At 55.7% G+C, this 16,771-nt stretch overlaps 1 protein-coding gene across 3 annotated transcripts in view; it reads right to left on the bottom strand.

Annotated features, from left to right (window-relative positions):
- The window catches only part of ARHGAP39 (Rho GTPase activating protein 39), a 126,168-nt gene extending 111,329 nt beyond the window's left edge, over positions 1–14,839 (bottom strand). For all 3 annotated transcript variants that reach the window (XM_086741383.1, XM_086741385.1, XM_086741384.1), the window contains exon 1: positions 14,652–14,839. In XM_086741383.1, the coding sequence (XP_086597509.1) occupies positions 14,652–14,662 (11 nt within the window). In that variant the 5' untranslated portion in view covers positions 14,663–14,839. The remainder of the gene's footprint in view (positions 1–14,651) is intronic.
- Positions 14,840–16,771: the final 1,932 nt, after the last annotated feature.

Here is a 16,771-nt window from a genome sequence, read left to right as displayed (position 1 = left end):
ACTATGGAGAGGTGTGGGAACCTGCAGCTAAAAAGCAGGACAGCTGATAGTACCCAAAACCCCTCCAGAATTCCCCATTTCAGAGAGGCAGGGACCGCGCTCCTTCCTCTAGGGCAGGTGGTTGACCCTCAGGGTGCCAAACTTCAGAGTTTTGAGGTCTCCGTGATGCAATCCTGCAACAAATATCACCTGAGGCAGCTCTGCTTTTCAGGGTTTAGGCATGATATTCTGCAATCAGAGCCGTAATCACACAAGGTCCTGCCCGTGGGTGGGGGCAATCCCAGGCACAAATCCAGGCTGGGCGGAGAATGGATGGAGAGCAGCCCTGAGGAGAAGGACTTGGGGGTGCTGGTGGGTGAGAAGCTCAACATGAGCCGGCAATGTGCGCTCACAGCCCAGAAACCAACGGTACCCTGGGCTGCATCCCCAGCAGCGTGGCAGCAGGGCGAGGGAGGGGATTCTGCCCCTCTGCTCCGCTCTGGTGAGACCCCACCTGCAGCGCTGCGTCCAGCTCTGGAGCCCCCAACATCAGAAGGACGTGGAGCTGCTGGAGAGGGTGCAGAGGAGGCCACGCAGATGCTGAGAGGGCTGGAGCAGCTCTGCTGTGAGGCCAGGCTGAGAGAGCTGGGGCTGTTGAGCCTGGAGAAGAGGAGGCTCCGGGGAGAGCTGAGAGCGGCTCCCAGTGCCCAAAGGGGGCTGCAGGAAAGGTGGGGAGAGACTCTTCAGCAGGGCCTGCTGTGACAGGACGAGGGGTGATGGTTTCAAAACAGAGGGAGAGAGGTTCAGATCAGATATTTGGAAGAAATGTTTTCCACTGAGGGTGGTGGGACACTGTCCCAGGTTGGCCAGAGAGGCGGTGGATGCCCCATCCCTGGAAACATTCCAGGCCAGGTTGGCCGGGGCTGTGAGCAACCTGATGTGGTTGGAGATGTCCCTGCTCCTTGCAGGGGGTTGGACTGGGTGGGCTTTGAAGGTCCCTTCCAACCCAACCATTCTGCGATTCTAAATGCACCGGAGGAGCACGCTAACACACCTGGGAAGCGCTAATTTCAGTTTTGGTCTCTCAATACGGTACCAACACCTCTTTTAGCAATATCAATCAACAGATCACCAGAAAACTTCTACCTTTTCAAACCTCTGCCGAAAAATCACTTCATCTCCACTTGTAAAACAGTCAGCACAGCGAGACTGAGCTAGAACTTACCCCAAATATTCTTAATTTCGGCGCCACGTCCTGGAGATGAGCACACAGAAGAGTCTCACCCCTTTGGGATAAATCCTGCGCCCGTATTCAGAACGGAAAGACGGCGCTTTGAGCGCTGACTTTAAGTTGTCAATATACTGAAGAATCAAAGGGAAAAAAAAAAAAATACTCTAGAGCTAAGACAGCACTTTGTTAAAAAAGAAAAAAAAAAATAAATCCTGCTGCTAGGCAAGATCCCAGCAGCCACACAAAATTGAGTTGAGTGATTGGAGAGAAGATGAAAGCAGCGACGTGAGAGCCGCTTTCCTGCCGCGCAGCCGCTGAAGCCAAAGGCCCACCCCGGGACGGGAGCTGAAAACGCCGAGACAATCCTGAGGGTTAAACAGTTCCTACCGTACGGGGTAGGCTGAAATGGATAAGAAAAGAGAACGCAAGTGCTCGTATCGCGGTTACATGGGTGGGGGGAGATATGCGAGTCATCGATAACTTCTCATTACTTCGATGCGTAGATTTGCAGCCTTCCCCAGTAACGTCCGTAGCTCCCCAACTCACAAATTCCCCAGAGAATCACGGAATGGTTTGGGTGGGAAGGGACATTCAAAGCCCACCCAGCCCAACCCCCCTGCCAGGAGCAGGGACATCTCCAACCACATCAGGTTGCTCACAGCCCCGGCCAACCTGGCCTGGAATGTTTCCAGGGATGGGGCATCCACCGCCTCTCTGGGCAGCCTGGGACAGTGCTCCACCACCCTCAGTGGAAAACATTTCTTCCTAAATCTGATCTGAATCTGCCTCCCTCTGTTTTGGAACCACCACCCCTCATCCTGTCCCAGCAGGCCCTGCTGAAGAGTCTCTCCCCACCTTTCCTGCAGCCCCCTTTGGGCACTGGGAGCCGCTCTCAGCTCTCCCCGGAGCCTCCTCTTCTCCAGGCTCAACAGCCCCAGCTCTCTCAGCCTGGCCTCACAGCAGAGCTGCTCCAGCCCTCTCAGCATCTGCGTGGCCTCCTCTGGACCCTCTCCAACAGCTCCACGTCCTTCTGATGTTGGGGGCTCCAGAGCTGGACGCAGCGCTGCAGGTGGGGTCTCACCAGAGCGGAGCAGAGGGGCAGAATCCCCTCCCTCGCCCTGCTGCCCACGCTGCTGGGGATGCAGCCCAGGATGCCGTTGGTTTCTGAGCTGTGAGCGCACATTGCCGGCTCGTGTTGAGCTTCTCACCCACCAGCACCCCCAAGTCCTTCTCCTCAGGGCTGCTCTCCATCCATTCTCCGCCCAGCCTGGATTTGTGCCCGGGACTGCCAGAACAAAACCAACTCCAGAACATCTGCTCGCGGCATAGCAGATCAAATACACTGCTCTGGCCTCAATTTGGGGATTTGGCATCTTTCATTCCAGTGAAAGGGAACAGAGACGGGAATCGGAATTCAAGTCTTCGCAGTGGGATCTACAACAGCGAGTGCCTACTCTTAAGCTCAGTCTATTTAGATCCGAAACTACCTTACAGCACTGAACCCCAGGGTGCCAAAACGAGGTATTTTCTCTTCTGGTTTTGACCGCACGGGCAGCTACACCTAATGTCTGCGGCCCTCCACGCTCACGCAAAGGGAGCACGCTTCCGTCCGGAAGGCTTGCCTTGTCATCGGCCGCTGGTAGGCTGCTTGGACCCGTGCGGTCATGCTAGGAGACACAAGGCTTATCCATAATGCCTGGGTAGACTTGCTTTATACGTAGCTATTCCTGCAAAATCCTCCCCAAAAGGTTGCTTTTTGCCTATTTGGAAGTTTTAACGAGAGATATTTGCACCGCACACGGGGGGGGAAATTTATACAGCGTTATCCGCACGCGTGTTTTTAGCCGTGTTATCCGCGTGCTCTAGGTGCGGAGAGACATACGCCACGAGCATCCAAACATACATACACAGATTTTTGTCTTTTCTCTAAGGCTAAAAGGATCGGCACCTCAAGATTCAGAGGGCTACGGACCCCTGCGTTCGGTTACGGGACACATCGATTCACTAAAGCAAGGCGCGCACCAAGTAACGCCCGCGGCGGCGCACGGTGTAGCAAGAGTTGACGGAAAACTCATTCCATATTGAGGTGAGATCGAGCTCACGACAGCAGAACATTCCAAACGGATAGCCAGCGGCCACAAACTCCAGCCAAACTTCTCTTTCTTGTGTTTGGAGCACCACCTCTTTGAGGAAACTTCCAACAGGTTCCCATTTAATAGACACAAGTACGCCTGTCGGAACCAGTTATGGAAAAACAAACGCAACCCGTGGCTTACAAATCCGGATCAGATGCTTCCTACGTAGAGGAGCATCAGACAACGGAGGGTTCTGCTGCCAAACCCGTTCCTCCTGCACACCAAGCTTGGTTTCTACCAAGGGTTTGTATTATTCTCCACGTTTGGAGCGCCATCTGTTCCAAAAAACAACCTGGGGGATTGAGGAGATGACAAAACCAGCCCTGGTTTCCCTCCCACACTGCGTTATCCTTCTGAAGTGTTCTCCACACAAGCCCTCCTCAACCTCATTTTGTGCTGTCTTTGAAGAAGTAAAGCCAGGCCTGGGGACACAAGGTTGATTCTTTTCACCCTCCAGTACAAGACCCTACTTTTTGACGCCGTTAAGACAATTCGGAGAAGAGCGGCTTTTCTGAGGAGGCTTGCCTCAGCTTGGAAGCTCTTCCAACGGTCGTGAAAGAGCGGTGGAGAACATCAGCTCCAGAAGCAGAGGTGATGCAGGGATTCACCATTAAACCACTTACTCTCAAGAAAAAGCTACAACAATCAAGTTGGTGAACTTCCAGATTTTGAGGAAGGCAGGCATTGCGCCTTCTCGAGCCACGTGGCTTTAAAAACCCCGACCAACACGTTCAGAGCAAGCGTCCTCTCCTCACAGCGCCTACTCCTGCTTTGATTTGGAACGAAAACCCTGTCCACGCACCTTCTCCCTGCCAGAAGAAGAAGAAAGGCGCGTTGCTCGGGCAAGCTGGGGTTTGACAGAAAAATAATGACTGCAGAGGCACTCGTCATGGTTTGAAGTTCCAGGCACATGACTTTGAACAGAAACCTGGAGAACTTCTTACCGGGGAAAAAAAAAAAAAATATCTAAGACAGAAAATGTGCTAAAATGTTCTCTAAACCATTGTTGATTTTTTTTTTTTCAGGGGAGGGAGATTTTTTGAGCACACGCTCCACCTACTTCCACAAACACGATCCACCGCGCTCATCGGCCACATGGCACCACAGATTCCTCAAGGTGACATTCGGGAGATGTTAGACATGCAGAACTGGAAGGGGAAAAAGAAAGGGCTTCTAAATGAAAGCAGCGGTGACGTATTCATTTCCAATTTTTTTTTTTTTTTTTTTTCCCATACAACTGGGCTGCTGGGAGGTCTGACGGATTGAGCAGCGTCTCTTGATCATGGCTGAGAAGGTGGAAGTAGGGAACTGAGTGCGTTCAGACAAGATACAAGGAGGAAATTTTTTTACGCTGAGGACACAGGTTGGCCAGAGAGGCGGTGGATGCCCCATCCCTGGAAACATTCCAGGTCAAATTGGCCAGGAAATTGGCTCCTGCCAGGGGGTTGGACTGGGTGGGCTTCAAAGGTCCCTTCCATGGCCCCAAGCCCACGGTAGATCCTTCAGCAACCTCTTGTTCTCCTCCCTACATTCCCTTTTTGACCCAACCTGCTCCCTCCTCTGCACAGCCACTGGATTTAATTCCAGCGAGAGCCGAAACGTGATCTCAACTCCAAAAAGAAAAAAAAAAGAAAAGGAAAGAAAATTAAAAGAAACCCAACCCCAGCAGCAAGTAGCAGAGGTCACGTGTAGTCACGTGGACGCAAAGCAGGGAATTGGAGTCCAGCAGCCTCAGCAAATGACCTCCTCCGCGCTCGTTTCACCCAAATCCCACAGTTTTTCTGGGAAATGGAAGAAAACCACACGCCTCGCTGGGAGCACAAATCCCTCCGCTCCTCTGCTCCAAACAGCGATTCTTCTGCCTGGTGGTTTTTTTTGGTTTGGTGGGGGGTTTTTTTTGTGGTTTTTTTTTTTTTTCCCCTTTTCTAATTCTTCCCAAATGTTTCTGACCACATTAAGCGTTGCCAGAGTCAGAGGCGTTTGTGGTTTTGTTATTTTTTTTTTTTTTTTCCCCAAGCCTCAGCCACCGCGGCGCACCAGGCACGCGGAGAAGGCTCTCCCGCCCCGGCTTTTGAGGGGCCGTGGCTTCACAGACGCACACACGCGGCAGATTAAAGGCAGCAAAGCAGCTTAGGAAGCAGAAACAACGGCATCCAGAACGCCAGCTCCAGGTCGACAACAGGATTCAGAAAGTACTTAAGAGCCGGCTTAATTACTAATAAAACCGATGATACATCCCTATATCCTCCAAAGCCTCGCGTGCGGGCTCCGCGCGCTGCTTGGCCAGCTTGAGATGCGTTCCTCAACGTGAGTAATTTAACAGATGGACATCATAAAAAAAAAAAATAACCAAAAAAACCACCTCAGCATACCAAGAGGAAGCAAGACCGGCTCTTCAAGAAGCAACACTTTCGAGTCCACGTAGAACTTGGCACCTCAGCGCTGCCAGGGACAGCGCGTCGCTGTTTTATTTCTAGTCTTTTCAAGGATTTAGACTTCAAAGAGGGACTATCGGCCTAAATCATGAAATCACGGAATGGTTTGGGTTGGAAAGGACCTTCTAAGGTCATCTAGTCCAACCCCCTGCAAGAGGCAGGGACAACATCCCAGTCAGGCTCTAGTTGACTCCAGTCACTGGAATTCCACCCATTATTTAAAACCGCAACCTATTGTCCATCCTTCTCTTCTAGAAGGAGACAACTGCCACATCGCAGTCAACGAGCGATCGCGCTCTTCCAACTAACGCAACGGTCTCTCCCAGCCGCGCGCAAAGTCCTCTCGGGCTCGCGCGGAGCTCTACAGAAAGATCAATAAAAAAAATCATAATAGTACGGCTTCAATTTGCCGAGTTAAGTAACGTTTCTGGATGGGAAAAAGCTTCGGTTTCCAAACACGTCATCCCTGGAAGTCATTTACATTCAAGCAGAGCGCAGGGCAGAGAGGGAAGATCAATAAAAACGCAACGAGGCAGACAGAGAAATGCCATCACCTCGGGAAGAGGCAGCCCAGGAACCGCGTGCGTCGGGCGAGAGCACAACGGAGCAGACACGCGTGTTTTCTGTAGGGGCTACACCCCAAGGAAGGCACCTCGCTTCAACTCAAGAGATTTTTCTCTACTTCTCAGTGGTCAAGAGGAAGGAGGCCTCATGGTCAAAAGCAGTTGTGGCCCAGAGAGCTCAGATCCCAGGCTCTGGTATTACTTTTCTACACCGGTTTTGACACAGGAAGGTCTCTTCTCTTCCCAGTTGTAGAATGGGAACGGTGTTGGGGCTGTTCAGCCTGGAGAAGAGGAGGCTCCGGGGAGACCTGAGAGCGGCCTTCCAGTACCCAAAGGGGGTCTACAGGAGAGATGAGGAGGGACTTCTCACCAGGAACTGTAGTTACAGGGTGATGCGTAACGGTTTTAAACTGAGAGGAGATTTAGGTTAGAAATTAGGAAGAAATCCTTCACTGTGGGGGTGGTGGGACACTGGCCCAGGTTGCCCAGAGAGGCGGTGGATGCCCCATCCCTGGAAACATTCCAGGCCAGGTTGGCCGGGGCTGTGAGCAACCTGATGTGGTTGGAGATGTCCCTGCTCCTGGCAGGGGGGTTGGACTGGGTGATCTTTAAAGCCCCTTCCAACCCAAACCAGTCTACGATTCCATGTACACAAATGCAGGACACCCCCGTCTTACGGCAAGGTCAGAAATCTCAAGTTTTGAGAAGCAACATCGCATTTTTATCCAACATTTGCTGAGGTTTCTACTCTAATTTATAACCCCAAGTCCTTCCACACAGCGCTGTAAGAGAAGAGCGACCCACAACCCACCTTTAGGCCAGGTACCAACTGATCCAAGGCCGGCTAAGCCACCGGTGAACCCCCAGGCACCCTTCCACCGCGCCGCGTCCAAGCCCAGATATCCCCAATCCCCTTCCCTCCCTTCCCGCAAGGGTTTGCTTCCCAAACCGCCTTTTAAAGCCAGCACTAACGAGGAAACTTCAACACGAACCAGAAACATAATCTTCCAATCAACGTCCAATCCAGGAACCAAACCTTCCGGGATCGGGCTGTCTGTAAAACACAAGAAGCAAAGCTTTCTCCCTCTGACAGTTCATTTCAGGGCTCATTTGCTGCAAATTTTATGAGGTGTTAATCAACAATCAAAAATTTCCACATCTTTCACCGCAGGAACAGCGGTTTCTGCTCTCTAAATTACCCCCCTGGGTTACTACACGTCACAGTTCACGAGCCCTCTCCGCCCGTTTCCATCTCCTTCCCATTTATTGTTTAAAAATACTTCAATAATTTTAATTTTTTTTTTTTTTTTGGTCGTTTGAGAGCGCAGAGATGAAGCGATCCAGCTGCCTGCCAATCAGCTGGGACAGCACCCAAAGCCAGAGCGATGCGTTTAGCTCCCTAAAAATCGAGCATCCGGAAGGATTGCCTCTTGCGAGAACGCCGAAAGGGCGGGAGCAACCCCAGCAGCAAGAGGAAGAAAATAAACACCATCACCTGATCTATTAAGGGCAGAGAAACGGGCCGAGGGATGAAGAATTCCAGAAAGGAGGCACCTCCCATTGTAACGGCACAATGCGGCTCTTTCACTCCTCGCCAGGAGCCGGTAAAGCGAGAAATCCAGCTTTTGGGGGGGGGCTTCCTGCCAGGAATTTAAGGAGGAAAACTGAATTCCAAGGGCACGGTGCCGTCTAGGGAGCGTTCCGCTTCTTCCCCTCGGCACCTGGAGCGAATTTATCCCTCGCTCGCTGCTTCTTGGCAACTGGAATTAAAAATAGCCAGCCTGGATTAGTTGCAAAATGAAAAAAAAAAATTAAAAAAAATTTAAAAAAAAGAACGGTATTACAGCAGAAATGTTTATTTTTGAGGAGAGACAGAGGAGGAAGAGGAAACGTCCAGGTTCAATGCGTTATCTAGAGCATGTAAGGAAATAATCACTGAAGCAAAAAAGCAGGAGGATGCTGAAGATGGGAAGGAGGAATTATTTTTTTCACGGTACCAGAGGGAAGAGGGCACGGTAACGTTCGTAGCGACCGTAACCAGCAACCGAAACAAAGTTCTCACCGATATTTATTGTTCCGGGGCAAACACGCCCAAAACCGCTGTTGTACGGTGCCGGTGGCTGCAGCCAAGCCTAAAAATCCTGATTATTTACGATCCATCCCCCAGCGCCAGTCCCCTCCGCGTGGGGGAACTTCAGCCGTGCCCAAATCGCTCTCAAACCAAGGTACCCACTCTTGACCTTGACCGGCTGGAGACGTGGGCCCATGAGAACCTCCTTACGTTCAACCAGGCCAAGTGCAAGGTCCTGCACGTGGGTCGTGGCAATCCCAGGCACAAATCCAGGCTGGGCGGAGAATGGATGGAGAGCAGCCCTGAGGAGAAGGACTTGGGGGTGCTGGTGGAGGAGAAGTTCTACATGAGCCGGCAATGTGCGCTCACAGCCCAGAAACCAACGGCATCCTGGGCTGCATCCCCAGCAGCGTGGGCAGCAGGGCGAGGGAGGGGATTCTGCCCCTCTGCTCCGCTCTGGTGAGACCCCACCTGGATCCAGCTCTGGGGTCCCAAACATCAGAAGGACATGGAACTGTTGGTGCGAGTCCAGAGGAGGCCACGCAGATGATGAGAGGGTGGTGGAGCACTGTCCCAGGTTGCCCAGAGAGGCGGTGGATGCCTCATCCCTGGAAATGTTCAAGGCCAGGTTGGATGAGGCTCTGAGCAACCTGATGTGGTTGGAGATGTCCCTGCTCCTTGCAGGGGGGTTGGGCTGGATGGGCTTTGAAGGTCCCTTCCCACCCAAACCAGTCTATGATTTTGATGTCTGCTATTTAAATTATAGTTTACCCAGAGACTTATCCAGAAAAACTTGCCCTGGATCCTCAGCTTCACCAGCCTAAACTCAGATTGACCTGTCAAAGCACATTGACCCAGGAGAAACAATGGTCAGGTCAGTTGACCTGAAGAAGGAGAAGCCACAACGTTCACTGTTGGATTGAGGAAGCTACTCGTATCTAAACAAAGCAAATATTTTGGGAGGTGAGGGGGGAAAGTTGTCTGCACCAACACACTGCACGTTTCTACAGCTCAAGACTTCAATCCCACAAACGTTTCCCAGACGACAACCCCGACGCGGTGGCAGGAGCCGATGGCATGCAGCTTAAGGACTTGAGCAAGACCCAAGTAGGTCACCTTCAGATCCAGGGACAGAACTGTGGATTCGCCTAATCCTCGGGGATAGCTCCTCAAAAAGCTTGAAAGAAGCACAGAGTTGAGAGAAGTCCTTCCCTGGAGCTCTACCTGAGAACAACAGAGTTATCCTTGGGGAAGACCTACATGATGCCTCCTCCACCTTCCTACCGAAGACGTTGGTCCACGCAACAGATTTTTCCGATGCTTTGTCCAGTCTAAGCTGAAATACTTCAGCAAAGACGACTCCATCATTTCTCCAGGAAGAGAGGTTTCATGGTTTGTCACACGCAGCCTGGACATCCCTTACCCCTCCCTGGAAGCGTTCCTGGTCAAGTTGGATGAAGCTTTGAGTGACCTGGTCTAGCGGAAGGTGTCCCTGCTCAGGACAGGGAGGTTGGACTGGATGATCTTTAAGATCCCTTCCAACCCAAACCATTCCATGATTCTATGATCCTGCTGGGACAGGCTTAAGGATTTTGGAGACTCGGGCTCCTAGCTGGAAGAGGAGTTGGAGATATCACAACCACGGGCAACGTGGCAGCGTCGAACTGTCGAAAGCCACCGCTCTGAAGTTACGCACAGACAGGCTGCTGGGATTGTCCCAGATTTTCCCATTTTTTTTTTTAAATATTAAAGAGGTGGAGGAGCAGCTCGGTAAACAGGGAAACAAAACAAACGGGCACCAGTCCCACCACCAGCGGCGCCGCGCTCCCGAGCGGCTCTGCCCGTGACAACACGCGCCCGGGAGCTCTGATGTCAAACCAATCTCGCACACGCACGGTCGTTATTTTCGTATTTTTCCAAAGCCAGACATCGAGAAAAGCAAGAGTTTTCCATAAAAATATAGATATTTAAAATAATTATGATTATTTTAGACAGATCTGGGATTCGACTGCGTTACCTAAAGCACCTGGAAACCCGAGAACGAGCTTCTCCAAGCCATCGCCTTTCTCAACCATCAAGGTGCAGGCCCTGTGTTCCTGCTTCAAGACGATGCCACCTTACTGCTCAAATATTTATAATCCACGACCACGGGTCCAAAACGCCCAACGTGGGCTAGGAGGTACGAGGCAGAAGGAAAATACTTTTAAATCAGAGTAAAAATCCACACAGCCTGTATCATCTCACTGCTCTTACGTTGCCAGGTTGGTTAGCGTACAAAAGCTTCAGTCGTCTTCGTAAAGCGGGGCAAGAGGACGTCCAGCATCGCCGTTCAACTCAACATCTGCCTGGGATTAACTTTGTGGGCGCAAACAGGGGGGAAAAAAAAAAAAAAATAAGTCCCCAAAATTAAAATGAAACCTGTCTAAGCGCCAACCACACGCTTACCATGAGGCGTGTGACGAAAATCCCTTGTGAAACGCAAGGACCTGGACAACCTTCAGGAGTCCGGAGCTTAAGGAGCCTCCTTCTCCGACCCCTCCGCGCTCCCGCCACCCCAACGCAAGTCGGGACGTTGGCAGCGAAGCCGATTTGACCGCGTTTCCATCCTCCTGCCGCCCGTCTACCCACCGCAAGCTACGGAGCGCCGGGCTCTGGGCCAAGCGGCTGGATCTCCCCTCTCCCGCTCCCTCAGAGCTGCGGCTTTCGGGAGACCACGGCATTCCTGCTCCTCTGATGAGCGCGGTTAACGAACCTCGTTTAAGCCGCCGTAGAGCATCCCCAGGAATTACAGTAAGTCCTGGAAATTCACCTGCGAGCGCTTTGCGGGCAGAATTTATTTCACCGGGAGGGCAGCGAGTCGGCTCCCTCCCCTCTTTTTAACGCCGCTGACGAATCTCCACGTCCCGCCGGCGGCCTCCTTTGAAAAAAAGCTCCTTTGAACCCACCTCCAGCTCCCATCTGGCTCGCAGACAGGCCAGACCTTGGGTTTGGATTTTTTTTTTTTTTTTGCCTTCATCTGCAGCGGGATGAATATACGGCAAGGGCGGATTTCAGCGGGAAACATCCCGTTTAGCGCCAGAGGAGAAGCTTCCCTAGAGATTGAGGGCCTCAACGCGTCTCTTCCCAAAGGAAGAGCACTGGAACGATCCCACCCAAGGCTCTTGGCGTAACTCGAGTCGTTAGGATTAACGTTAAGGAATTATTTAGGCTTGAGAGGCGCCCCAGGTACCGGCGGAACGAGGTGCGCTGCCGCCAGCGGCTCCAGCGCCGAGTTAGGCGAATCCAAACTGGAGGCTGGGAAGAAGAGCTCCTGATCAAGCCGAGCGTACGTACACAGGAAAAAAAAAAAAATAAAAAAAAAAAAAAATAAAGTTACCGGGCAAGGGTTTCTAAAACCCCGTGGGAGATGGCTGTGTTTCCCTTCGCCTGCAGGAAGGGTAACCCACTAGATGGGTCCCTCCCGCACCCATCCTGAGCGATGGGGAAGCAACGCACAGCTTCTCCCTTCCAAAAAAAAAAAAAAACAAAGAAGAAAAAAAAAATCCAGGGCCTCATTCACCCTCCCCAAAACCGGCAGCGAGCCCGTTTGCAGCAGGCAGCTGAGGGAAATCGCGAGGGTGTTGGTTCCCCCTAGCACCAAAGAATTCAGCTCTCAGCATCGCCGCGAACGAAGGCAACGGATTTTTTTTTTTTTAATTTTTTTTTTTTTTTTTCTCCCCAGCAAGGTGCAATCACGCCGGTTTTAACGATCATGTGGCGCATTAACATTCAACCGCAGCTACCTCCCGGGCGGCCGACGCTTCACCGAGGAGATCGACCGACCCACCGACCGACCGACCCACCATCCACGGGCGGCGACGCCAACGGCACGGCCACCGACACGAAGCGCAGCGCAGCGTCGCGCGTAACGACCGCTCCGGATACACCCGGCCCTGGCCGAGCCACCTGCTGCTCGCAGGCACCCGAGAGCTCACGCCAAGCTTTCTAATGTCATTAATTTCCTTTTAAAAATTTTTTTTTTTTTTTTGTTTTCTCCCCCTTACGCCCATCCAGCTGCACGCGCCAGGTGAGGTCCTGGAGCGCGGCAGCAGCGGGTTTATCCGTAGAGGTCACTCAAGGGTTGATTAATCTGCTATCACCGAGGAGGGGAAAAAAAAAAAAATTAAAAAAAATAAAAAAAAAATAATTAAAAAAAAAAAATTTCCCATCCTGCAGTTTTTGCAGCCGGAGAATGCAGGGCTGGGGAAGCGGCAGAGCAGCGCAGAGAGGGGAAAAAAAAAATAAAAATATAATAAAACCCAAGGAGCAGCTCGCACATGTGAAATAAATAAACCCCGTTCCAGCACAAACACCACAAATTGGCCGTTTCTCTCCTTTCCCAGACCACAGCAGCCCCCCCCACACCCCCCCCAAAACCTCTGCACTCCCTGCTGCAGCCCCCCCAGCCCCTGCCTGCAGCCGGATCCCCGCATCCACACCCACCCGCACAACATCCCGCGTGTGTCCCCCCCCCCACGCACCCCCCCTTCGCCCTGCCACACCTCACACCTCCAGCAAAATCCTGGCTGCATCCCGGGGGGGGATCCGTCCCAATCCATGAGCCCCCCCCCCTCCCCAGGGCATCCATAGGGAGCAGGATGGGGTTGGATCCAGCTCCTCCATGGGGAGCAAGGGGGGGTCCAGCCCCCTCATAACCCCCCCACCATGGGGAGCAGGGTTGGATCCAGCTCCTCCATGGGGAGCAAGGGGGGGTCCAGCCCCCTCATAACCCCCCCACTACGAGGAGTAGGGTGGGATCCAGCCCCCCCATGGGGAGCAAGGGGGGGATCCAGCTCCCTCATAACCCCCCCACCACGGGGAGCAGGGTGGGATCCAGCCCCCCCATGGGGAGCAAGGGGGGGTCCAGCCCCCTCATAACCCCCCCACCATGGGGAGCAGGGTGGGATCCAGCCCCTCCACGGGGAGCAAGGGGGGATCCAGCTCCCCCCCCCCACCACGGGGAGCAGGGTGGGATCCAGCCCTTCCCTGGGGAGCAGGATGGGATCCAGCCCCCCCCCATAGGGATCAGGGTGGGATCCAGCCCCCCCCCCCCACCACGGGGAGCAGGGTGGGATCCAGCCCTTCCCTGGGGAGCAGGGTGGGATCCAGCCCCCCCCCCCAGGGATCAGGGTGGGATCCAGCCCCCCCCACCCCCAGAGGGAGCAGGGTGGGATCCAGCCCTTCCCTGGGGAGCAGGGTGGGATCCAGCCCCCCCCCCCCCCCATAGGGAGCAGGGTGGGATCCAGCCCTTCCACAGGGAGCAGGGTGGGATCCAGCCCCCCCCCCCCCATAGGGAGCAGGGTGGGATCCAGCCCTTCCCTGGGGAGCAGGGTGGGATTCAGCCCCCCCCCACATCCCCCTCACCCTAAGCAGGGTGGGATCCAGCCCTTCCACAGGGATCAGGGTGGGATCCAGCCCCCCCCCACAGGGATCAGGGTGGGATCCAGCCCCTCCGTAACCCCCCCAAGACAAACAGGGTGGGATCCACTCTCTCCATAGGGAGCAGGGGGGGATCCAGCCCCCTCATAACCCCCCCACCACGGGGAGCAGGGTGGGATCCAGCCCCTCCACAGGGAACAAGAAAGGGGGGGGATCCAGCCCCTCATAACCCCCCCTCCATGGGGAGCACGGGGGCATCCAGCCCCCCCCCCCCCCCCTTCACCAACGCCCCCCCACACCAAAAAACACGGGTGGGGTTGTGCTCCCCCTCCCACCTGCAACCACACAGACCCAGGTGGGGGCATCCAGCCCCCCCCCCTTCCCCCTGCACCAAAAAATTGGGGGGGGGGACGACAGGATTCACCCCCACCCCACGCACCCACGCAGCGTGGGGCTCCACCCCCCCCAAAAAAATTAAAAAAAAAACCCCAGGGTGCTGCTGACACACTCCCCCCCCCCCATATATCCAGAAGGAGGAGAAAACACCCTCTCCCCAAAAATGGGTACAAACGGGGTGGGGGGGGGTGGAAAACACCCCTCAGGGCACCCCAAAATGATGGGGGCACCCCCACAGAGAACCCCCCCAGGGTGATAAAATGGGGCCCAGACCCCCCCCAGGGCCCCCGGGGGGGGCTAAAGCCCCCCCCGGGGGCCCTGGGGGGGGTCTGGGCCGCTTAGGATGGGGGGAGTGGCCCCTCCGTAGGCCTCAGCCCCCCCCCCCCCAACCCCCAAACCCCACCCCGCGGTACCGGTTCTCACCTTTCCGCCATGTTCCCGGCGGCCCCTACCGCTCGGCGGCGGCCCCGGTCCCGGTTGGGCTTCTCATGGTTCCGGTAGAAAGAGAAAAAAAAAAAAAAAAAAAAAAAAAAAAAAGGGGGAAAAGAAGACGAAAAGGAACCGGACGAGGAGGAGGAGGAGGAGGAGGAGGAGGAGGAGGAGGCGGCGACCGGACCCCGCGGCCGCCCCGCCGCCGACTGAGGCCGGCGCTCGCGCCGCGGCCCCGCCGCGTCCCGCCGTCACCAGCGACAACGGCGGCGCGGCCAATGGGGAGCGGCGGAGGGGGCGGAGCCCGGAGGGGCTTAACCACGCCCCCCTTCGCCGCCGCAAAGCCCCGCCCCGCCCGGAGGTGGGGGGGGGGTGTGAAGCGCGGGGGGTGCTGGGAGTTGTAGTTCGGCGGCGGGCGCGCAGGGCGCACGCGGAGAGGCGGCGGCGCGCGTGCGCGGCTTGGTTTGCACGCGCGTGTGCGGGGATGCGTGTGCGGGGGGGGGGGGGCGGCCGCGCGTGCGTGCGTGCGTGCGTACAGCCGCGTGCGCGCGTACACCCGCGTGCGCTTACACACGCGTGCGCGTGGCCTCGCGCACGGCTTGTTCCCGCGTGCGCGCGTCCGTGCGGCTCGCTGACGCGGACGCGCGGGGGGGCCCGTGCGCGTGTTGCTCACGGCGCGCACGCTTACGGCGCGCGCCTGCACGCGCCGGCGTGCACACGTGTCCGCGCGGGCACGCGTGTGTACGTACGCCCACCGTGCACACGCGCGTGCACGTAGTGCAAGGACACGTGGTGTGTGCGCCTCGTGCGAGCGGTGCGCACACGTGTCCTGGGGCGCGAGACACCTACACACGGCACACGCGCGCACGCTGCGGGTGCACACGCGTGTGCAAGCGCGGCACGCGGGTGCAGGTGTCAACGCCGCACACGCCTTGCACACGCATGCGTGCGTCGGCCCATCTGTGGGCACGGATGCCGCGTGCACACAAGCACGTGTATGTGCACATGCCGCACACGCACGTGTTAGGTATACCCGCCGCACGTGCACGCAGACGCTGCGCGCACACGCGTGTGCCCTCTTGCACGGTGCCGGTGTGTGTCCACACGCGCAGACGTGTGCCAGCACGACACGCTGCATGCGTGTGCACGTATGCGCGCGGTGCTCGCCCACGTGCGCTAACGCTCACCGCGCACACGCAAACGGCACGGGCGACAGCACACGCACGTCACACGCGTGTGCGTGGGCACACGCATGCACACGCTGTGTCCCACCATGCTCCAGGACCTGCACCCCGCGACGACCCCCTGCGCCCCGTAGCCCCCCCAGGACCTGTGCCCCCCTGCGCCCCCCTGCACCCCGTGTGACTGCCCCCCCCCCCGCCCCGGGGCCATGCCAGTGCTGCCCAGTCTCCCCAGTTTGGGGGTCCCGGCTGCGATTTGCCCCCTCCAGTCCAAAATCTTCTCCTCCCAGTCTGCTTTCACCGCGTTCCACCCACTTCCCATCACCTCCTGCTCCATCCAGGGCTGCTCGCCGCGACGTCCGTTTCCGGTCACCTCTGTCCCCCCGGGCGCCCTCCTCCCAGAAAAACCACCGCCGTCGCCTTCGCCGGCACCGAGGTGAGACGTGACCGTGACACCAACCCAGCTGCACTGGAGGACACCAATCCAGGTTGACTGGAGGACACCATCCCAACTTGATTGGTGAACACCAACCCAGCTTCACTGGAGGACACCATCCCAGCTTCACTGGAGGACACCATCCCAGCTTGACTGGAGGACATCATCCCAGCTTGACTGGAGGACACCATCCCAGCTTGACTGGAGGACATCATCCCAGCTTGACTGGAGGACATCATCCCAGCTTCACTGGAGGACACCATCCCAACTTGACTGGAGGACATCATCCGAGCTTCACTGGAGGACACCATCCCAACTTGACTGGAGGACACCATCCCAGCTTCACTGGAGGACATCATCCCAGCTTCACTGGAGGACACCAACCCAACTTTACTGGAGAACACCATCCCAGCTTCCCTGGAGGACACCAACCCAACTTTACTGGAGGGCACCAACCCAACTTTACTGGAGGACACCATCCCAGCTTCACTGGAGGA

The sequence above is a fragment of the Chlamydotis macqueenii genome, chromosome 2, assembly GCF_036417535.1.
Source record: "Chlamydotis macqueenii isolate bChlMac1 chromosome 2, bChlMac1.mat, whole genome shotgun sequence".
Lineage (NCBI taxonomy): Eukaryota > Metazoa > Chordata > Aves > Otidiformes > Otididae > Chlamydotis > Chlamydotis macqueenii.
This window is presented reverse-complemented; position numbering and strand designations above follow the sequence as displayed.